Here is a 23,684-nt window from a genome sequence, read left to right as displayed (position 1 = left end):
TATGTGTTTATGGCGTTAAGTGCTGTTGTGCTGTGCACTTTACGGAAGCCATGCTCATGCTTCGCTGGGGTCAGATTTTATGTGAACTGCGGAAGTAGCCATGCCTAAAGGTTCTTCGCGGCCGGGGAAAGCAGCGTTATCGATCGATAAGACTCTCCTTTGTTGGCCTGTTTCCCCGGTTTGAGCCATTGGGACCATTCTTCCCGATTTTCACACATCGGGAATGTTTTTAGTTGCCATTGATAAATTGAGAACCTTGGTGAAATACCTGGACTTCACCACTGGTGAAAGCAAGTGGTGTACCACTTTAGGTCAGTTTGTGGGAAGGGCGGTGAAGGTGTTCTCAGTAACCTCCGCGAAACCGTTCCAATTAGTTCGGTTGAAATTGAAATAGGTTCGGTGGTCCTGTTGAAATTGAACTAGGCGGTAGGTGGCCGATGCGCTTGTTAGCATAAGTCGCCGCGTTATGCTTTTTATCAAACCTGTGCTAGCTATTGTTAGGTTTGGCGAGTTGCTTCAGCTACCTACAATAAGGGTAGGGCCGTTTCGTTCATGGTGCAGAATGTCTGAACTTCTATCTGCTTAGTCAATACCTTTCCCCTGCGGTCGTTGGCCAGGCTTGAGTGCCTAAGATCGCAGTGCGCGTTAAAATCGCTTACTACGATACGGTTTTCACCTCTAAGTAACACATATTTCAGGGTAATATCCTGCCGGACAGCAGGCGACAGGGAGTATATAAACGTTAAATATTTCGAGCTCGACATCGCTTGACCGGACATGCATGAACTCTCTCCGAGGGTAGTGTCCCTGGGGTCGATGTCTTCTTTGATTAGCCGATACTGCGCAGTGTGATGTAGGTCATCCTACATCCTCCACCATTGTCTCGCTTGCGGTTTTTACAGAGCACATTGTAGGCGGCGCAGCAGTCTTCGTTTCGCTGACCCATAAAGATGGTTATCTCTTCGACCTTGTTTTGGAGTCCGTTGCAGTTTAGTTGTAGTAGCTTTGTACACCTTGGGAGGCTGGACGCGATGTGGTGGTAAGAGAAGTGTGGTGTATTCTACCTTGGTCCTGTTGCGCTTGCCGCTGTGGTGGTTGCTGCCTGGTGGTAGATGGCTGCATTGGTTGTGTTGATGCTGCAGAGTTGGCGTGTGGTACGCAAACATACACGAGACACACGAAAAAGACTGTGTGGGCACCAAGAGGCGCGGTTAGCCTTCGCACGCGAATTGGTGGCTTTGATTGTTGCTCCTATGCGCTTTTTGAAGCCGTGCTGGCTCTTTCGGTGCTGATGCCGTATGCGACCTAAGGCCTGAGCAGGTTTTTAGATGACTCCATCCATTAAAGGTATTGCATCTAACCGAAGTGAAGTTCGGATGAAGTCGTCTCTGGAAACGCACTAAAAGTAGATTTCTGGTCCGGGATTGGACGCAATACTCACCCAGAGGAGAAGGATGCATGGTATTGCTCCATGGACGAAAAACGATAGTTCAATAGTTCGCTCCGGTCTTAAAACCTTCCATAAATTGCAGATTTCTTAAATTTTTTTGACTTGCTGCGTAAATTTTGGCTTATTTATTTTGTACACAATTAAAAGTTCCTGGCGGGCAATTTATTCACTTTTAGAACTTTTATAAAATAACTAAATTAGAAATTTGAGGAAAAAAAAATAAGAATGCCCTTTTTGAATTTAATAAGTAATGCTTTTATTTAATGAAATTTTTATCCAGTAGTAATGCGACGATAGTTCAGTTAACCATTCCTCACGAATAACAGTTATATCGCTCATAAAAAGTTTTGTCGTATGAACCAATTCTGTGAAAAGAATATATTGTGGTTGTGGCAATGTATACAACGTTGAAAGTGGGTGTATGTAGAAGTTAAGACCTCTTGTATTCTTTTATAGACACCCTCATTCGAAAGTACTTAATCTCAAATGGTGACTGGTACTGAAATATATAGAAATCGAATAAGTAAAGTTGTACATCATGCATAGGTATATAGATCTATTATTATTTTATCTGAATCTTTGCGCCCTTATATTTAATACAACCAGGAACCGTTGACAAAATTGTGAATTCGTAGGCTGCGACCTCACTGTAAACACCTGTCAAGTTAGAGAGCAAGGTTGATTTTTCCACCGATGGGAACCCTACGAATCTCCCGTTTTTGCAACCTCAAAGCCTGTACGAAAGATAATGCTATCTCTTTTACCAGTAAACCATATGCAAATTCTGTACCAAATATTTCAACGCTGGAATGAAGAACACGTAAACCTATCGATGTAGTATATTCATTTATCCAATACTGAAAAAATATTTGTATTTAAAATTTTATATCTGATTATATGTACATATATAAAATGAAAATATTCGATATTTATCATGTCACAGCATGCTACGTTGCTCATATGCCCATGAATAGATGCGTGTTATCCTTTCTGATTCATTCGCCGGCTGTAATAACCACTTCAGCGCCAAATTTACTTGTTATTTGCAAAAATTTTCGAAATTAAACAATGATATTTTATTTGCAAAAATTATGCTTTCGCGCAATTTTCTCCAAGGTATAGTATATTTTTTCGTATCGTATATTTTTTCTTTCAAGGTATAGTATATTTTTTCTTTGCTGTTATCACCAAGTGGCCTTTGCCGCCTCATGAACAAAAATTAAGTTTGTTGCAAATTTGTAATGTCTAAATTTCTGCTGGTTCACTGTCTCCATGAATAAAAGTTTGTAGGTTAATTTATTAGCAATGACTGGAATTCTGAAATTAAAAGGTGACAGGCTGGCAGTACATGCATAAATTTCACTACTACACTTACGGTGTGGTCAGGATTATCAATTTACTGAGAATTACATCAAAATTCCATCGTCATTATATCATGTATCAGGTTTGTGGTCAGGATTACGAATTTACTCAGGATTTCATCGAAATTCCATCATTATATCACAAATCAGGTTTATTGTCAGGATTACCAATTAACTTAGGATTGCATCGAAATTCCGTCGTCATTATATCGTAAATCAGGAAAGTTTCAAAGTTTCGTGGTTCCCAACGTTTTATCAGTGTGAAGGGAATAAATATGTATGGTTTGAGGAATTTCCAGACAATTCTGATTTTATCGTGAAATCTTTAGTGTATTTCTGTAGTTTTATTTTCCGAAAATAATGATGATCACATAGAAATCAGCTAAAATGCGCCGACACCAAGGAACTAAGCCCATTTTGTTTTTGTTTCGTTGTATGTATTTGTATTAGATCACCTCGACAATGTTTCTTTTGCCTTGAGTTTACTAATTTATTCAGGATTATATTTCCATCTTTATAGTATACATCAGGAAGAAAACGTTTTGGTACACGTTGAAGGTATTTCGAAAGTATTTTCCCCAGGATTACATCGAAATTCCGTCGTCAATATATCATAAATCAGGTTTATTATCAGGATTGCCAATTAACTCAGGATTACATCAAAATTCAGTCGTCCTTGTGCGTCAAGAGGAAAACGGGAACAACTTTCTATTCGTTTTTAGTTTCTCACTTTTGAGAATTCAACAATATTTAAAAAATAGCTAATAACTTAATAAAAATGAAAACATCATAATTTTTAACTGTTTAAAATATGAGCAGAATTCGTATTGCCAATCGCGGGAAAATTAATAATATCCCAACAATTTCGAAAAAAGTGAATACCTATAACTTCGGTGATTCGAATTTCGTTGCCAACAAGAAAAAAATTTATTCCAAAAAAACATAAACCTTTGCAAAATATCAAATGCTGTTGCTTTATATGTACATATGTATATTGCCAAAAACATTTTTTTTTGCTGTGAAAATTTTGATAAAGAAAGATAAGAAGTTGCTCTACTGTTTGCCCAAAATGCGGTACCTGTTGGAATCGAGACGTCAATGCTGGGGAAAACATACTCTACCTGTGAGAATGTATCATCAAGGAAAACGAAAAACACGAAAATTTTCGAAAATAAGATGCCACTATTTCTCATACAACGGCAACTGTGTACATCTGATTGTGAAAACAGTTTAACTTTAATTAGTTATAAGGTGTATTCCAGCAAAAAACTCCCAACAGCAAAATTCGAATGCATTTCTATCTGTTCTCTCTCAAAGAGAGAAATGGTTGCTAAAGTACGCGAACGCTAAACTTGCAAGTTTTTAGTACAGCTGATCGAAAGAATGTTAACATACAAAAGCATAAATCAGAAAACATGAAAAGAATATAAATTAAATGTTTGGCTAAAGCAATTCGCTAAGCAAACATAAGTAAATTAGCATTTGGCTTTCTTTCAATACATTTGGAGTTCTATTAAGCTATTTAAAACTTAAAAATCATCAAAATAAATTTCACTATTTTCATAAATTGCAAACAGATGACTTTGAGCAGCTGTTTTTCTTGCTGGCGAATTGCAAAAAAATACAGCAGCTTCTCATCAAAATGAAATGTCAGTTTGGTTTCTCCATCCAGCAAAATAGGGGAGCTGGTTTTTTGTGTACGCGAACAGCAAAACCTATAATCAAATATGCGAATAAACCTGCAGTCAACCTAAAAGTTGAACCAAATTAAAAGTGAAGTTTTCATATATTTTTTTATACATACATATATTATGGTTAATTGCTATGAATTACAAAGAAATTAAAAAAAATAGATTAGGGTACTTGAAGATTACATTAGCAGTACTATTTACTCTATATTGTTTGTGTTCGTTTCTAGCTTTTTTAAATCGTTCTGTTCGCAATCTAAAACAAATCCACCCGCCGACGCCGAGGAAGCACTAACATTGGCATATAAATCTTCCTTAACTGGTGCAGGTGACGGGACACAAGCTGCTTTGCAATCCTCATTGCAATTCTTCTTCTTTGAAGATGTCGTATGTTCGGGCCTTTTAAAGGTTGTCATATTTCCCTTCACTAACGCTGTATCATCAGTATCCTAAAAGATTAAAATTCAGGTTATTTTACGACATAAATATTGACAAAAAAATGTCATATGTTTATGCATAAATAACAAGTAAATAGGCAGACATAATCTTAATGAATTTAGAAAGTGCATTTTTATTATAATGTAAAGAAGTTACCTCAGGATCCGCATTTTGGGAAACATATTCAAAAATTTTATTTTTTGACACTGGTAAATCCATAACTAGATCCGGTGCAATGTGCTTCTTTTCATATGGCAAGTTATAAAAGGCTTCCTTGGATGTGCCCCGCCGAGATCTTACTTCCCATAGAAATTTATTTTTTTGAAATTCACTCAAGCTTTTTAGTTCCTCTTCAGCAGTAACAACTTTGTTTGAATGGTCCAATTCTGCTGAAGGTTGAGAATTGTCGTCATTAGCATTTGCACAGTGAAGCGCACAAGGAACTGAATTATCTTTTATATCGGTGGTCTCGGTGGTGTTGTGACTGCTTTTGATATGCATTGTGGATTTGGATTCAGGAAGACAGTGATGCTTTGATTCCTGCGACGGCGAATTCTACAAACATCAAAAGGGCATTTCATTCAATTAAACTAAAACATTTCCAATATCGTAGTAAACAAAAAACGTAGTTCTCTTCGGCTGTGCCAAAGTCTAAATACCTTTCATGATTTGATAAGATATAAGGAATTACGACTTTATGATCTAATCATCATTATGGGGCCAACATTAGTTAAGGGGGATCACGCTTAAGAAAATCAAAGTCAATGGTTCTCTGCGTAAGACTGAAATAATTTTGCGTAACTAATTTAAAAAAAGTCACTTAACTTGAAACTCCACTTAGCACAAAAAGCGATTATTTTCGAGTGATAAAAGTACCAAAATAAAATACAATACAAAGACTTGAATCATTTTCATCAGTTTTGGTTAATGCCATAGTATATATATCCATAAATATCGTTGTTTAAATTACAAAACCGCGTATCAAGAAGATGCAGAACCTCGTATGTAAGGTTGCCTTAATTTATAGGAGAGAGTAAAACTTGTCATATTTCAAAACGGTTCTCTCTTTTATTCCCAATTATCTCTTCTTCTTATACCTAAGTATTGATATTTTAGTATGAATGGAGAAGGACTTGATAGCAGGAGCTTCCGGTGACTAATAACTTTTTTGGCACAAAAGTCAGTTACGTGGTTTTGCAGAACCACGATACGCGGGTTTTTACTTAAACGGAATATATCAAAGTTAAACGCTTGATATCTTCATTTATTCAGCTAATTTGGACGTGTTATTTCATACCGCTCAGATTCAAAATTAAACTTCGTTATATGGAAAACAATATTAAATCGAAGATTAAGGGCCGTTTTCTCAAGTAACCTGTAACTTCAAAGCTCACTTTACATTTAAAGGTTACATTAAAATGTATGATTGTGTCTAAAGTAAATCATTTTATTATCGATTTTTTATTGTTTTACAACAAAGAAACATACATACGTCAAAAACCAATATTAATAAAAAATTATAGTTTAAAAAACTAAAACCTCGCTATTATAATTTCTATTCGTACTGTCATCAGGTATGTAACTTGAGAATATAAATCGCTGCATCTTTTAGGCGCATCAATATTACATAGTTACATCCCGAGCTAATAAAACTTTAGACATAGCTTTATTTTTAACCCAACCTTTAAATATAAATGCTATAAAGTTAAAGGTTACTTAAGAAAACGGTCCTAAGTCAAAAGGGTATAAAGTTAAGATTTTTTTGAGTTTATGTGCAAATAACTACGCCATTTTCAACCGAATTCGAAAAAAGGAGGAGGTTCTCAGTTCGACATGTGTATTTGTTTATTTTATGATGGTTTTGTGAACTGATTTAAATGATTATTTGGCCTTGGGTTAAGAACAGCTCCACAGTGGTCCTATTTAAATTTTATGGATATATACATATATGGATATATGCAATTGTATACAACTATTTAAAATATTTATTATAAAAATTAAATACGAGCGAATACAAAAAGCAAAGCCAAATAAAAGTAAAATAATTAACATTGAACTGCGTCAAAATGGAAACAAGGGAGCACGAATTTCGATGGGAAGCAAAACTCCCTGGGAAGACAATACCTGTAATTATTGTACCATGGGTACACCCAAGGCACATAAATACAGGTAGAAGCCATTTTGACGTTGCTCTCATGAGAACCAAACCTTTAAACTTCAACTTGTTTTTCTTTTATTTCCTATTAGGGACGTGAACCGGATGAAAAATTTGGTCGGTTCGGTTCAGTGGTTCGAACCGTTTTTGCACTTTTGGATTGGTTCGTCAAAGCGGTTTTTTTGGTCTTTGAACCGGGGTTTCGGTTCGGTTCAACGGTTCGAATATAAAGCAGATACCACTATTTTTTTAACGTGCCTCAATGTCCTTCGCGTAAGGGGCGTTGCGAAAGCAGCTGTGGGGCAGAGCTGCAGCGAAATGCCTTGCTGTGGGTTAAACATTTTAAAGCAGCAGATTTCACAAATGCACCGAGAGGTACGGGAAAGGCACGTGTGAAGCCAACTGCTGTTCCTATGACCCTTATGCCGGAAAATCCCCCCAACAACAATGAAACTCATAAATCGAAAACAAAAAACAACATACAAATTAACAAATTTTAACTAAAGAAAATAAATAAATAGAAATAAACTTCAAATTTACTTAAAAACCGCAACCAGTGAAAAGTAATTTTTTATTTTTCCTGACACACGCTCATTTTTATTTTTACTCTCCCGAAAACTTTGACTTTTGTAGGTTTGACGTCAAATTGGCTTCTACCTGTTTTTATTGTACCATGGGCATGATTCAATAATCGTTTTTCAGCGTTTAAGTAAATTAGAGATATATCATATAGTAACCATCGTGGCAAAAATCTCTATTTGATAAAATTTGAAATTTTATTAAAGAGTTTACACAATTCTCATATTTTTTGAGATACGAATGTATCAAAAAGGCAACTAACAAAGTATTTAAAAAACAGCATTTCAGAAAGTGTCATAGGGTCCTTTGTATAGATGGTGACGATATAAATGTGTTTGCCAATAGACATATTATTTACAATTTCAAATATTAAACTTTTGAAACTAACCGGTCAATGAAATTAAAAAATGTTTAATTTTTTCACTCTCCAAATGAGTTTCGTTACGGGCATTTCTGACGGAATATTTCGTTATAGTTTAAATTAAATTATCTGATTGTATGATTAGTATTCTTTAATGTATTTTGTTGTTGAAAACTGAATTAAAAAATATAATCATTAAACAAAATAACCCGCTAACCGGGAGTAAGTTGAAATATTTTGTTCTTTTCAATTAAACACTAAATTACAATTGGTAAAAATATATATTAATAAAAAGTATTTTGACCCTTATCATTAGATAGCTACAGCGTTTTCTGTTTTCAACAAATAAAATAAATTCAATCATAAAAAGTTTACACCGTCGTTTCAAGTACCTCTAACTTTTCATAGTTGTGTGCCATCTCTTGTTCCTCAAGTTTTTCGTAGGAATTTTGAGAATTATCTTCGTAAAATGTTTCGTTTCTTAAATTATTCGGAATCAACTCAATATCAGACTCAATGCATATATGACAATCATCCTTCGCGTTATCTATTCGGCTTTCGACAGTCGATTCATTTTCAGTGTTAATATCCCTATGAGTGTATTGATCCATGCAGACTTTGTCTCTCTCCTCCCCTCTAATATGAGTAGTTAAGCATGAGTATGAGCGAGCATCTAAATTTTTAAATACGTACTTAATTCTGAGTGATATATATTTGTCGGGTATCAAACCCTCCCTTCCATTTAACGTCCCATGCCACCAATCATTAGATACCTGAAAAAGATAATGTTTATTTATTTCTTACTCCACATGGATGACCCACTCACTTGTTTTCTCAAAATCACAATATCTCCTTTGCGAATGGACAATTCACGGAGAGACCTTGCCTTAAAATCGAACTGCACCGTTGCCTCCAGAGTTTCCGATTCTAAATGGGTAAATTACACAACAGTCACATTATTGCATTGTAGTAAGGCATTGTAAATGATGTATTAAAAAGGGACTTTAAAGCTATATTTGCACGGGGTAGCGGCTTAAGTAGAGTCGCTTGAAATGAGATTGTATGTATTCGATTAACCTGAGTGATTGCTTTTTTGCGTACGCATGTTAACTAATATTTAATGTCGGGATGCGAGGGTTTAGGATAGAATATCTAGTCCGGCGGCCATCTCTCGTTTGAACCATATAAAACTACCGTCAAAATAATAGTAGTGAGGAGAACTATATTACAAGTAATTTTTAAGCAAAAAACAAAACCGAATTCAATTCTCATATACAAATTTAAGATTGTCGTTAATTTCTTCACGATCCAATTATCGGATCTAAACAAAATTAGTATGGGTATCGGTAACGTGGTCCAAAGTTTTGCGGTAACGTACATACAAAAAAAAACATTCCGACGAACTGATAACCTCCTCCTTTTTGTGAAGTCGGTTGATAAATGTGGCAATAGTCCGATTCATAAAACGTTGCAAAGTGGCATTTTTAGCGAAAGGGCAATGTTGCGAACAAAGTTGTATAAACAACTTATCGCAGCTCCAGATTGCAAATGTAAAATTTTTTAAAAATGCCGCGCGTTAGAGAAAAAGAAAAGTATTTACAATTATATTTCGAAGCAGCCTTAACTGATATACACTCTAAAAAGTGCATGTAAAACTACTACTGAAAAGTGTCTATTTTTCAACCAGAATCTGTGTAAATATACGCATAAGATGTTTAAGATTTGATTTTAAAAATATTTTCTTTAAAATATACACATAGATATACGCATGACGTGTTTAAAATTGCAAAAATTTTGAAAGTAAAAATAACCTCTTTTTATGCGTAAATTAAAAAAAAAATTTGAGCAAATTTTAAACATATTATGTAGTAGCTGTGAAATAGTGAACATTAAGTGTTTAGAATTCAACAAACAAATTTGAAATTTGTTCTACGCCACACATATGGTAAGCAAAAATAAACGAGCAGTGTTTAATTTAATTAACACGGTATGTAAATTTGCATTCTTTAAGAGAGGAAACTGGTTTTTTGTCTTAATATGCGCCAATTTAAATAAAAAATTTTTAGAGTGTACTTTTTCTTGAAGTATTTGAAATTCGTACTTTTTGTAGGAAATGGCACGAGATTACATTTACATAAGAATGCAGAACACTTTCTGACTTACAAAATGTTCAGTACAAATATTTGAACCTTCTTTAATTTGGGTTATAAGGAGTGCGCATAAAAAAACTGTAACATAGAAAAATCAAAATATTAAGTAAGATGTGAATCCAAATTATGCCAATTTGTTTTTTTATTGTACTTCTTTTCATATAGTTTCTTTCACAAAAAAGAAAAAATTTAAGTTTTTTGTTTATAAGGAAATTTTGAACTTTTTCAGGAATTCCCTCCATCAAGGCCTGTATGGTGCTTTCAGGAATGGTTTTAGACGCTGCAGTCCACTTAATTTTGAATTCCCTTATGTGATTCGATACACCTTTCGTCGCCTTCAGTTTTCGATTAATTAGAGCCCAATAGCGTTCCACTGGTCGTAGCTCTGGGCAGTTTGGCGGATTAGCCTCTCTAGGTACAATATTTATATTATTGTTGGTGTACCACTCCTTGGCTCTTTTTGAATAGTGGCATGATGCCAGATCAGGCCAAAAGAAGTTGGATACCTTGTGCTGCAATACAAATGGTTTTAACCTCTTGCAAGCATTCACCTATATAAATATCCGTGTTGATTGACCCAGAAGTTACGTATGGCTGGCTTCTTTTACCGTAGCTGCATATGGCCTGCCACACGAGCCATTTCTTGGGGAACTTGGTTTTTTGGGGTTCTGTAGTCTTCTGGAACATTTCCCCGCTGATCCGCTACGTAAAAGTCGTTGCCTGGAGCTGCGAAAAGTCCGCCAATACATAAGTCTTTTTTACAAAGTTTGCCTGCAACTTTTTTATTCTATTAATTGCGTCGACGTTCTTCGCAGCATTCCGATCTGGGACTTTCTGAACTTTGTACGATTTAAGGCCAGCGTCCCCTTTCACTTTCCGGACAAATGATTCAGAGCAACCGCATTTTTGAGCGATTTTTCTACCCGAAATATTTGGATTTTTTCCAAAAAGGTCCTTGATACATTTAGCTCTGTGTAGGTCCCCTGATCCATATTTTCTACCAGAACCCACCTCTCTATTGACACTTAGATTCTCTTTAAAGTTTTTTAAAACCCGGCTCACAGTTTGACGAGAGACTTTAACGGTTTTGGAAATTTTTATGTAACCCCATTTCGGATTTTGTTGAAAAACTTTCACAATGATTTTTCGAATTTTAGCTTGAGTCTCCATTTTTAGCAAACTCTATGGAAATGAAAAAAAAAATATTCATCTGACATTAAAACCAAAGACGGTGATGAGCTGTTTTTTTAGCGGACACTTAATACGAAAGTAGGAAGTGAAAAACAATGTTACAATTTTTTCATGCGCACTCATTATCTTATTATCTCTGTTGAAAACAATTCTCTCAAAAAAAAAAAAAAAAAACAACAACCTTAAAACTGCACACGAACTTAACAGACTATTATTTGATCGTTTAGTTGAGACAAACTGATATAAAAATGAACCGTTAGTTCTGTTGAACAAATTGCAATGTCATGAACATCTTTAACTAACGGTAATTGACGGTAAAGAGAGTTCCACAGGTTTATGTCCGAAGTTCAAAGGGACAGACTAAATGTTGGTGTTTTGTTTGACATATTATCATACTTGTAATATATGTAGTTCCCTTCCCCTCACATGCGGAATTTGTTTCTAAAAACCCATCAATTACATTAATTACTTGAATTCTTACCATCTTCGGAAGGACAAATTTCTGAGTCTGGGTCTTCGGTCACATTATCAACTGGTGATTCACCGACAAAACTAAATATTTAAAAATATGAAAAACATGTATATTTAAGTAAGTATATCTTACATATCCATGAAAGGTTCGTGGGATATATATTTTTCATACTCCAAACCCACTAAATCTGGTGGAAAAATATCATCGTGGTAAAGTATCATACACTTAACAAGCTCATTTATCTGATTTTGGTACTGCACTTGGTCCCTATCCTCTGGCGCAGGCATGAGTGTCGGACCAAAACAGATCGCCAAATTAAAAGCATCCATCATATTTTCATCAGCGTATTCTGACAAGCTAAAAAAATTTAAAAATTCGTTATATAAAACAAAATACATACTCTTATATACTTATACTTACTGATTTAAAAATGCGAACAGATAGCGAATAACAACTAAAACTGTTGGAGAAAGGTTGCTTAGAAAATTCCTTATAGCTGCTATTATATCCTCCTTTGTGTTGATTCCTAAGGAACTTACTTTTAGTACGTTTCAAATTGGTACTAAGAAACCAAATAAAATGAATAGCACAAAACAAACCTGCTATAGACACAAAATGTTCAAAATACACTATAGGAAACAATGGCTCCCTCAATTCTCTTAAGTATAACTTTAAAACTCCTGCAACTGAATTAATGTCGGATGCATCATTCGTATCGGCAAGTGGATCTTCGCCTCTTTCAAAAGCTTCACGGAAGTTTGAAATTTCCACCTGGGAGCCCGAAACTCTGAAGATTCCCTGGTGATGTAATCCTAAAACGATATAGCGATTGGAATTAGATAAGCCAGTCTACTAGATATGTGGAAAATGGTACCGTATAGATTAATAACACGAATACAGCTCCGCATTACGAGGGGCACTTCTTCGCCAGTGAATTCCAAATATTCCTCCAAGGAACCGCCAAATAATTTAGGTTGCCCAGAAATATTTACGCGTCCGATTCGTTTGCGAGCTGATATAATTCCTTTTGTGTGAGAAGGTATATCCTTGTTATCCTTGGCTAAAACATTTCGTAAAAATTCAGCCTTTGCACTTAAGCGAGCTATTCGGGACGTTCCGCTTATGTATTCTCGAATTTTCTATTGAATAAAAATTGTATCTCAATTTTTGAACTGCATCTAACTAATTAAAGTTAAACTGTTTTCACAGTCAGATGTACATATTTTTCGCCATTATCTAAACTCACCGTTATGTAATAATCTTCAATGTCCTGTTTCTCCGCTTTTAATTTAGGCGTTATAGGTGGTTTACATATATACTGTTTAGCTTCGGTGAAAATATCGCTCGTGTCATTATCTTTGTTATTGTAGTGTTCAAGAAGTTTGGTTTCTGCTGTCTCAAGGGACTTCCAAACTTCATCGCACTCTATGCGGAGATCTCGTAATCTTTGACCCAATGTTTCCAATCGTTGCTCCATATCCAAATGTAATTCCTTCTTTATTTCCATTTCAATACTATCAGGCTGGTCATATTGGCACTGCAGTTCTAAGCGCTTGGGAATCATAAACGCAGCATGATGATGTTCTAAAAATTTTTGCTTATCTGCACGACAATCTATAGAATGGATTAGGTGAGAGAGGTTATCGGCTTGCTGAAGAATTGCTCTTGATCGACCCTGATCTGCCGACACATGCATAAGAATAGCTTTTGAAATCATTGATCCGAAACCGAGATCCATACACTAACGAAGTGGAAAGTAAGACATTATAATAATAAATAAATTAACATTTCTGCTTACATCTATCAGATCACAGAGGTCTTCCACAAAATATTTATGTATAGTAGTATTTGACGCCTCTAAACATAATTGGTATTCTGTTTTTGCTTTTAGGGCTTTCAGTCTTGCATCTTTATATTTCGTATCTCTCTAAAATTACAAGAATGTCAATTGTTTTAATACAAAAGTATTCCTAATTCATTTACTTTGACAATTTCTCTCTCTGTAAGTTTATATTTCTTGTTGCGCTCTAACTTTTCTTTTGTAATTGTTTGCTCTAGTTTCTTCCTTTGTGCTTCTGCTGTAACTAACTTTAACTTTGCTGTAACACATTCACTCTATAAGAAATAAAGACCATTATTTTAATTTATTTTCGTTCAAGCGCTTGCTTATATTCGGTTGCGGGATTCACAACGGTGTCGTAAGTGTCGTATCATTGTATGTCGTAAACTTTAAAAGCTTAAATAATGTTTAGAGAACTTGAAAACACATCCAACTATTTTTAAACACTGCGAAAATTCACAATTAGACATTGATGGTACTTTGCGAACCCCCTTAATATATTTTTTAGGCGTTTAAAGTTTACGACACACAACAATACCACACTTACGACACGGCTGTGAATACCCCAGGTGTGTGACTGACCTCATATCTTTGATACGTTTTCATTGTCATATGCAGTTCTTGTAAGAGACGTTGTATATCCTCGTGAATCTCATATCCTATCAATTTGCACTGTGAATGAAAATTGCTCATGATTATGAATTAGCATTTATGTAATGGCTTATGCTGTCCTCTTACCTTTTTATATATTCGTTGAACATCTTCAATGGTTGTCTGTAAGCTAGCAACAATACTTGTCGAATACAAATCTGCTAATATGGCATGATCTTTTGACAAAGATTGAGTTTCTTTCAGTAAATGTTGCCAGCAAGCAAAAGTTGAGAATATTGGCCAGTGATCCCTTCTACAATTCAAACAATTTTAAGGTTTTGTTTAATGGTCTCAACAAAAAATTGCCCTATTACAGTGCTTTAAAATTTACACTTTTTGGTCACAAATTGTATTATATTACATGTAAATTTATGTTTATATTTAAGAGATTCACAGCGGTGTCGTAAGTGTCGTATTGTTGTATGTCGTAAACTTTAAAAGCTTAAATAAATGTTTAAAGAACTTTAAATCACAGCCAACTATTTTTTAGCACTGCGAAAATTCATAATGTGTTTTTGATAGTACTTTGCGAATCCCGTTAATATAATTTTAGGCGCTTAAAGTTTACGACATACAATAATACGACACCGTTGTGAACACCCCAATCGACCTGAAACATATTTCTTGTCTTCAGAGACCTAAGGTGAAATTTAAAGAGAAATGCACACTTCTAAAAATGTTCTAAAAAATGCTGAGCAGGAAACTTCAATAGAGGTTCCAAAAGATAAAAAACCTCCTATTAAACCTGAGTGCACATTGGTCTCTATTTATAATTGGGATAGTGTTATGTTGGTAAAATACGAGTTTTGGCCAAAAAGTTCAAACCTTAAACCACTTAAACTACCACTAAATTGTAAAGAGACGCTGTAAAGTCCTTTTATGATTTGACTATTACATATGTACATATCATATATCGCACGTTTAATAATATAGAGATTTAATTCAAAATTCACGTTTTGGAGGCTTGACCATACATTTAATAAGCTCGATTCAGATGGAGTCAGTAGACTCCAGACCTGTGAATGCCGTTCTAGGCGCACAACCACCGGACATCGACGAGACGGAGCTTCATCTGCCTCGGGAGACTAGAACCGCAATAGCCCAACTTCGCCCTGGCTACTGCAGCAGGTTGAACTCATACCTGAGCAGATTAGACGCAGATATGCCAAATGAGAGTCCGGCATGCTGAGAGACCCCCCACGACTCGAAGCATCTCTTCGTATGCCCGGAAAACCCGACAAAGCTATCGCCTTTGTCCCTGTGGACCGACCCCATTAAGGCTGCACGCTTCTTGGGGCTTCCGTTAGTGGAGCTTGACGACAACGACCGAGATATTAACCGATCTGGGCGGGGTTGTTGTAGCCGCTACAACAATAACACCAACTACACTTTCAAAAAAAAAAAAAATGGCGAAGATATGTGCCTATTCCTGTCTTTTTGTATACCAACTGTATGAATTGATCAAACTTTGATTTCGTTTTCTCACAAAATTGAAATTTTGAATTAATTGTGTGTATTATTAAACGTGCGATATGTACAACAATGCGTAAATAAATGTATATCATTGGTACTTCATATTTAAATCAATTATTCTTCTTGTATTGCAAAAAACTGTAATAAAAATCTTAAAAATTACTTCTGTTTCTGCTTTAAAAGTAAACCTCGAGCAAATTTTTCTAGACTTTTACTGTAGTCGAGCTCCAGTTCGCCCCGACGTCGAAAGAAATCCTGTATTTCTTGAATTAATCCAATTTGGGACTCCACTCTAATATCTAAACATCTAAGTTGTTCATTTAACTGTTGTCGGATACCTAAAAGAATAAAATAAAATTATTGAGAATTTTTTATTAAATATCATTAAATTTTTCAGAAGGATCGAGAAAATTTGACATTTATAATACAAAAACAAACATAGATTTAACGCATGATTCAATAATGAAAGGTTAAAAAAAAAACTTTCTCTCTAATAAAAGGTGCAATCCCGTATTCTTCGGAGTCGGACTAGTAAAACTGTCAAAAAATAAAAATTCGCTCAGAGCGAGAGAGTTACATTGAAAAGTACGGGATCGTTTTCTAGTAAAAAATGGTAACTTCTGTCAACTTCAACATAACCTCCAAATTTTGGTTATAAATTTTTGCTTATTTTGTATGTAAACACACTCAGCTCACACATGTAAATAACCAAAAATACTTTCAAATTCATTAGAATTAGTAATTAAATACTTTTCAACATGAATTAGCAGAGTGCACTTTTCTTTTGTTTACAATTTGGTTGCCAAACACACTACAGCTGATCGTTTGACACATTTACCAGAATTTACCAGCAAAAAATTCTCGGACTAGAACTGGTAACTTCTGACAGAGAGAACCGTATTTACTCTCTTTTTTGTCCTCTCAATAGTCAGTGAACCGAGCACGGGATCGATTTCCAGTAAAATATGACTGATTCTGACTATTTCTGACTAGTCCGGACTCGTACGGGTCGCAACTTTTATCAATTACACTTCCCCCCTACTCCTAAAAACAAAAACAGTGTTATTTCTTTTCCAAATTTCTTTGCAAGTTTTAAGAACATTTCTAAATTTTTAGAAGTGAAATTTTTACTTTTTAAATTTGAAGAAATGTTTGTTCTTCGTTCGCTGGCGACAACAAGATAAAATGGGTGAGAATCGTTGGACTACAGAAATTCGATGTAGGCTAAAGAGACGAAATTTCCTTAAATGCCGAAATGTATTTGTCGATATTCGTGGGGACCTCCATCCATGGGCGCAATCGTCACACGACAGCTCGGTTTAGTCAATGGCGCGATGTAATAGCACACTTACGGCACTTCTCATTTGACGATGTAGATTACGTTCCCTGTCTCAGTCGTTCAGTAGCTGCGTGTTCTCTTTATTCTTCCTGAGTTCGTCCGGCACGAATCGCCAATTGCGGCTGTGTAAGCCAATGTTTAATATTCTGACGGTGGCATAATCTCCCCAGAACATTAAAAGTGCGACATCAAAGAATTCGAATTACCAGATTCCAAGCAATCTAGTCATAACCGCGTAAGAAACGTAAGCTCAGAGTTTTTTTTATTTGTCGTTTTTTTTTTAATAAACACGTACATATTGTATAAGCTTCCACAAACAAATAACTTCTTCATATCCATCATCTGGCAAACAAATACAACAAAAAAATGTACCGTCTGACGTACGCAAGTTTGGTATAGACAGTATCGGTCATATCTATAGCACGCCATTTCAAAGTGATATTGTGTGCCACTTATGTTTATTTATTTATTTTTAAGAATTTTCAATTAAAATATACTTCATTCTCAGACAAACCCCATATAAACCAAAGTTTAATAATTTGTAGAAAACTACAAAAAAGTGCAACAAATTTTCAACTAAATTTCAAACTTTTTTCTCGGAAGTGTTAGAATTTTTTAAATTAAATATTCGTTTTTGTTTTAAAATACCACCATTCACTATTATCCACACCGTTTTATGGAATTTAGCTCCCATTTTAGGAAGCGTGATGGAATTCTTCCCTTTTTCTCCTGCTTCCACAAACCATCCCTGTGGGTGTGAGTGTCAAATTTTAGAAAAAAGCTACTTACAAAGCCTTTAATAATTGAACCATGGATTAGGCGGCATACACGGTGCGTCTGACTAGCGAGTCGTTTGTGTATGTGTTGACTCACCTTCGACAACACACAGCTGAATCATTCAGAGTCATGTCGGGAGTTATGTTGGTGTAACTAACACATATTTATTTTCACAAACACATCCAAACCGACTCACGCCTCAGACGCACGGTGTATGCCGTCTATAACGTTTGTAAAAAATATTATACATTTACCTATATGCATATATATATTTTTGAAAATTTGAGATGTTGGGCCATGATAATGTTGGGCTGTATGAATAAAAAATAAGTAATTGCTTTTTCTTAAAATCTCATTCCTTTCGCTAAAATTTATTTGAATAAATCGAGTAAAAGCTCTGAAATTTTAAGAAAATGCATTTGGTTAGTTTGTATGAATACGGCCCATTGTATCTGATGCATCGAAGTAAAGAATTTATTAATTACAGTTAATACGTATGAGGCACACGTACATATACATATGTACATATGTAGCAGCAAAATCCAATATGATGCTGTTCGCAGCTTATGTTTATTTATTTATTGTTAATAATTTTAATTTAAAATATAGGTCGATCTATATCAGAAACCACATAAATAAACGTTTCAAAGCCTGCACAAAGTTCACAAAAACAAATGAAATAAGAAAAGGACATTAAATTTATTTATTTATACAAGGCTTACATAATAATTAATTAGTATATAAACTTAAGCAAACGCAGCGCTAGCAGCAAATTTGTGGGAGACCGGTTGCGTTTGAAATGATGCCACGCATCTTGCTTAGCTTGTTGGAATGCAATATCATTGTTCCACCATAAAGCGACCGATTTTACTGGTTTAGTAGAGGACAGAGGAATGGAGTCGTTGGCCGCACAGTGGATTGCTTTTTAGATGATTGAGGTTTCTGTGTTGACATTGCAAGATGTTGGGAAGTATTTGGAATAAGACTCGCATGCACGTTCAAATTTGTTCCAATCCGCTCTGTCTGTTAAATTTGATCCTGGGGGAGAAGGGAATAATAGGTCGGGATGTGGGAATGAGGTGGGAAAATGATCGCTGCCGTGAATGTCATCTATAAGGTACCATGATGAGTTGTTGGAGAGAGAGGGAGAGGAGAGGGTAAGGTCGATATGGGTAAAGGTTGAGAGGCTGGAAGTTTGCAGTTCTATGGACAGTGAGGATATATTGGTTAGGGTGGGAAGAGAGTGGTGGGGCAGATTCCTCTTAATAAGAATGGCGACTGCTTGTTTGTTGGAGTTGATGTGCGGAAGATTGTGGAAGTGCCCAACGTAAGATTTGGGAGTGGGGGCAGATGAATTGAATTATCTAGATTATTTCTTTTGTGTCGGTAATGTGTTTTTATATGTATTAGGGGTTATGAGAACGTTAAGATCGAAGAATTTTGTTTGCAATTGGCTGAAAGGTAAAAACTCGGTGTCACTGATGGTAGGGCTGGGGAGTGTGGGCGTGTGTGGGCTGGAATTAGCTGCTGCACATCTGCTTTATGTCGGGTTTTCTGGTGTGCTGATATTAGTTTTTGTTTGTTGTCTTGCTGGTTATGTTGTTGTGTTGTTTTTCTGCTGGGATTTGGGTATGATGGATGTTGATTGTGTGATAGACTTAGTTTGACTTGTTTTAATAACTGCACGGTTATTTGCTTATGGTATATTTTTTGTGGTTTCTTCATGAGTTTTGCATGCTGAAATTGTTTGCGAGTTGTGTGCTGTGCTTACGGTTGTTGGTTCGGTCGTTTCTGAGCTGGTGTTTTTTACCATTTGTGCAAGGGAGCGAGTCATGGTATTTTTTTGAGGAGGTTGTATATGATGTGCATTAGGCTTGCTGTTAAAGATTTTCCATGCATCTCCGATTGTACATCGGCGATCTACATATATTTATTTTATTTACCAACTTGTGCTTCAGGGTCGAGGGACAGGTCGGGTCGTAGGACGCGTGGCTTTCCATTTGACAGTTTATGCAGAATGTTCTTGCACACGAACCCTTTCCTATCCTAATTTAAGTATTTATTCCCTGCGTATAAGGTGATTCTTCTTCGGAGGTCGATTAGGTTTCTCGAAAATATTCTGCCTTGAGTTGTGTTCAGACCTTTGTGGGAGGTAATTTTTACAGGTATAATGCCTATGTGGGTAGCTTTAAGAAACTTTTCGGCTGATTTGATATTTTCAATTTTGAGGAGAAGGTCACCGGATTTGATTCCGTTACAACGTTGTTCTCGTCGCAAATGTATTTTAAATCTCTTTCGATATGGAAGACATTAGTTCCGTTCCAGATGCTTCACGATTTGCAGGTTTTACAGGATTTGCAGGAAGAGCTGTTTTCTCCATTAATAAACCTTATGGGAGGTGGTCACCTGGAACGGCTTCCTGTAAAAGCCTGCAAATCGTGAAGCAACTGGAACGCAACTATTATATGATGATAATGGACGAATTTGTTCATCAACAATTGGACCGATAGCACTTGCCACTAAGAAGGGGTACAAAGTCACTGAATTTTGGACGTTTCTTGTGAAGTTACAAATCAGGATGGGGATGGGAGGAAACATGGGAGACTACGAAAGTTGAACCCAAAGAGGTAAAGAGTGTGTGAAATTCCACGGGACGTGTTATCGCGGCGATTGCCCACTTTGAACAGACATTAAATTTAAATTTGTTTAGTTATATTTCCTAGTTTGAGTAAGCAGTTTTGTGGCCCATACAATTTTAGTATAATTAAGTTAGCACATGAACAAAATTAATTTAAAAAATCATAATGTATAAGTATGTATGTAACTTACTGCTAAACATTACGATCTTTCTCGTAGATCCCACTCGCTTCATTGGGCTTTTTATGTCCTGATCCTTTTCGTCCATCATTTTCAGCAACAGCTGAAAGATATATTCACAACGGATAATGATTTTATAGGATTCCTTAAATCTAACATAAAAAATACAGTCAGCCGCTGTTTTTGTGTTTGTGAAGGCATTGAGAACACATAAGTATATATATTTTTTCATACTTAATACATACTCTGGGTAAACCACTTTCAAAAAATACCTAACTTCAGTTAAGCCGCATTTGATATCATTTACCACGATTCTGAAAACTATTGGAATTGGCCAGTGACCATTTTCAGAGCCATATACTAATTCATAGAATTTTTTACATTTTTGCCATTGCTTTTTGAATTAGCCAGTTGTATGAAAATATTCTTTTAATTTTTTTTTGCAAATATATCAACTTATTTCTTTATTGAAGATTTTACTCTAATTTAAAAAATTATTTTTCACTCCATTTATGTATAAGGGAAAACGTTCGGTAGCAATTTCTTGAAGAAAAGCTAAAGATGTGGCCTTATTTAACCTTTTATTGCCAATCATTGTTGTTTTTAAAATTTTGCTTACAGTTTTCCGTACTTCGGAATTTTTTGCATACAAAAACTCCAAACGGGGCTTATTGGAAGTGCTTAAGAGAAATGTTCACAATTTTGTAGCATAGTTTGAGGCAGGTGTAGAAATGGTCAAGGGGCGTGGTACCTTCCACCCACTCAATTGAGTCCAAATATCAAACTTGGCATATATCCACAAAATTACTTGAAAAACTAGAGTTGTCCCGGCTGTATCACGACTTTTCCCACTCTCTGCACGACTTTTCCCACTCTTTGTTTGTAAAATTAACTTAATGATCGTGCTGGTTATCTAAATCCGAAGTTGGCAACTCTATGTAGGACATACATACAAAATTGGTGCACTCCTTTATTTTTTAATAAATGCAGGTAGTCTTTTACACAATTAACTATAAACTGTAATCAAATAGTCTTGAAGAAATAATTTTGTCGATAACATTTTAGCAAATACAATTCCATAATGTAAACAACTTCAAACCGGTCCAATCCAAAACAAAGATCAATGAGTTAGAAATTTTATAACTGAAAAAGTATCGTATCACTTTATAGAAATGTAGTACTTTCAGTTTTACTAAACCGACATAGTTTAATACAATACTGCAAATCACCCACAAAATTCTTTAAAAGACTTCTTACACTTAATTGTTTTTATAGTATGCCCAGTAGTAGTAGTAGTAGTATGACCAGGTACGGCGTGGAATAGGGAACAGGTTCGGGACAAAGAACAATACAAAATGAAGCTTATGGGCCCTGGCACACGGTCAGTATTTATTGGCGTGATCCAAGTATCGCGATATTTATTGACGGTGTTGCATGCAGTATTGATAGATCGTGATCCATATTGCAAAGTTTCTAAAAATTTTGAAATCTGGATCGCGGATCGCAATACCGTCAATAAATATTGAACGTGTAGCGTTTTCAAAACGCGATCCATATATTTCGTCAGTACATCTTGTACTCTCATAATGCGAACATCAAATACATATTAGCTCTCGGCGCTTAAAACCTTTCAAAGCAAATTGAGTGTATTTAAATTAGCACTGGAAATTTAAGAAATAATTGTGGAATGCATTGTCGTAAATTATTCGTATAAAATAAATATATTTTCTTGCGGTATAATAAGCGTGCAGCACAAAAATTATGCAAATACTGGCGCGATAAATATTGAACATGTAGCATTCTTTTTTTTGATCTTTGGTTAGGTTGACTGGTATTCACCACCGCCAGGGTATTCCTCTAAAGGTATGACCGCACTAAGCGACGCGACACTGCAGCGGCACTACGCGACACGGCGCGACACTTTTTGGTATACCGCACTGAAACTGCAGCGGCGCGACACTTCGCTGCAATTTTTTATTTTTTTTTTTGCGTCAAAACCTTGCAAATAGATGGATGCCAGTGACGCTAATGTAATGTCAATGCCTTTTATTTTTATTTTCCTTGGCGAATTATCCTCGAATGTTATGTTTCTTTACATAAAATTTTCTTCTCTTTTCATGTGAATCTTCACTCACAATTCGAAATCAATTTCTTCAAGTTAAAAATATAGTACGAAATGTTATGTCGCTCCGCTGGGTATACCGCACTATGCGGCACCGGAACTGCGCGACACCACGCGACGCGACATTTTTGCCTAGTTGGTCAATTTTGCCGCGTCGCGTAGCTCCGCTGCAGCGTAGTGCGGTATGCTCCATAAGAATCCATGCAAAGAATATTTTGCTGCGCTGTGTAGTGTCGTGTCGCGTCGCCTAGTGCAGTCGTACCTTAATTTTAATATATGTCTATTTGTATGTTATATTCCACATTGTAATACCGCTATGGGCCAGAACCACGTGCTCAAGTTTCTGCTATGATTACTTATATGATTTTTATTCAATAGTATTATCTTCCGTCTTCAAATTATATGTATCTTATATGTTATATCATTGTTAAAATGTAAAAGATTTGTGATTCGTTGGTTGGAGACCTTACGGTCCACAAGTAACCAGGTTATTTCTTATTTGTCTTTTTTTTATATTTTGATATTTTTAGCCATTCAATTTTTTTTCGTGCAACCAGCGTTGCCGAAAGCTTTCTCTGGATAATAGTCACTATACCCTAAAAAAATCGTCATTTCGGTCAAAAAATCGTAAAATTTTTGTTTAGTGCATTTTTTTAACAAAATAAAAAATACCAAGGAATCACATACAATGAGTCGTACGCATAAAATCTAAGAAATTGCGTTTTCTTAAAATTGCATACCTTTAACTTAAATTTATTTGAACAAATTGAGTATGTGGATGACAAAGACAAATTTTAGTTTAGAAATACAACAGAATATG

The 23,684-nt window shown here is 35.5% G+C and overlaps 2 protein-coding genes across 6 annotated transcripts in view; one reads left to right on the top strand and one right to left on the bottom strand.

Moving 5' to 3' along the window:
• Positions 1-23,684, top strand: part of LOC118744441 (muscle LIM protein Mlp84B) — a 115,882-nt gene that overhangs the window by 41,213 nt on the left and 50,985 nt on the right. The gene's annotated exons all lie outside the window — the stretch shown is intronic.
• On the bottom strand, positions 4,602-22,078 carry LOC118744437 (SLIT-ROBO Rho GTPase-activating protein 1-like). 5 transcript variants are annotated; one of them, XM_036477454.1, is made up of 19 exons: positions 21,945-21,961; positions 21,360-21,759; positions 20,755-20,845; positions 15,973-16,147; positions 14,424-14,589; positions 14,268-14,357; positions 13,829-13,960; positions 13,644-13,772; positions 13,092-13,586; positions 12,720-12,984; positions 12,445-12,657; positions 12,266-12,371; positions 11,978-12,202; positions 11,855-11,925; positions 8,859-8,959; positions 8,726-8,805; positions 8,425-8,668; positions 5,094-5,492; positions 4,602-4,948 (listed from the first exon to the last, which is right to left on the bottom strand). In XM_036477454.1, exons 3-19 carry the CDS (start codon positions 20,831-20,833, stop codon positions 4,700-4,702), a joined length of 3,219 nt encoding a protein of 1,072 aa, XP_036333347.1. In that variant the 5' UTR covers positions 20,834-20,845; positions 21,360-21,759; positions 21,945-21,961; the 3' UTR covers positions 4,602-4,699. The 5 variants fall into 5 exon arrangements, with proteins under 5 accessions (XP_036333347.1, XP_036333350.1, XP_036333345.1 ...); XM_036477457.1 differs by lacking the exons at positions 21,360-21,759; positions 21,945-21,961 and adding an exon at positions 22,000-22,078; XM_036477452.1 differs by having other exon boundaries at positions 21,360-22,042.

The sequence above is a fragment of the Rhagoletis pomonella genome, unplaced genomic scaffold (genome assembly GCF_013731165.1).
Source record: "Rhagoletis pomonella isolate Grant_MI unplaced genomic scaffold, Rhpom_1.0 Rhpom_scaffold_00008, whole genome shotgun sequence".
In the NCBI taxonomy this organism is placed as follows: Eukaryota; Metazoa; Arthropoda; class Insecta; order Diptera; family Tephritidae; genus Rhagoletis; species Rhagoletis pomonella.
This window is presented reverse-complemented; position numbering and strand designations above follow the sequence as displayed.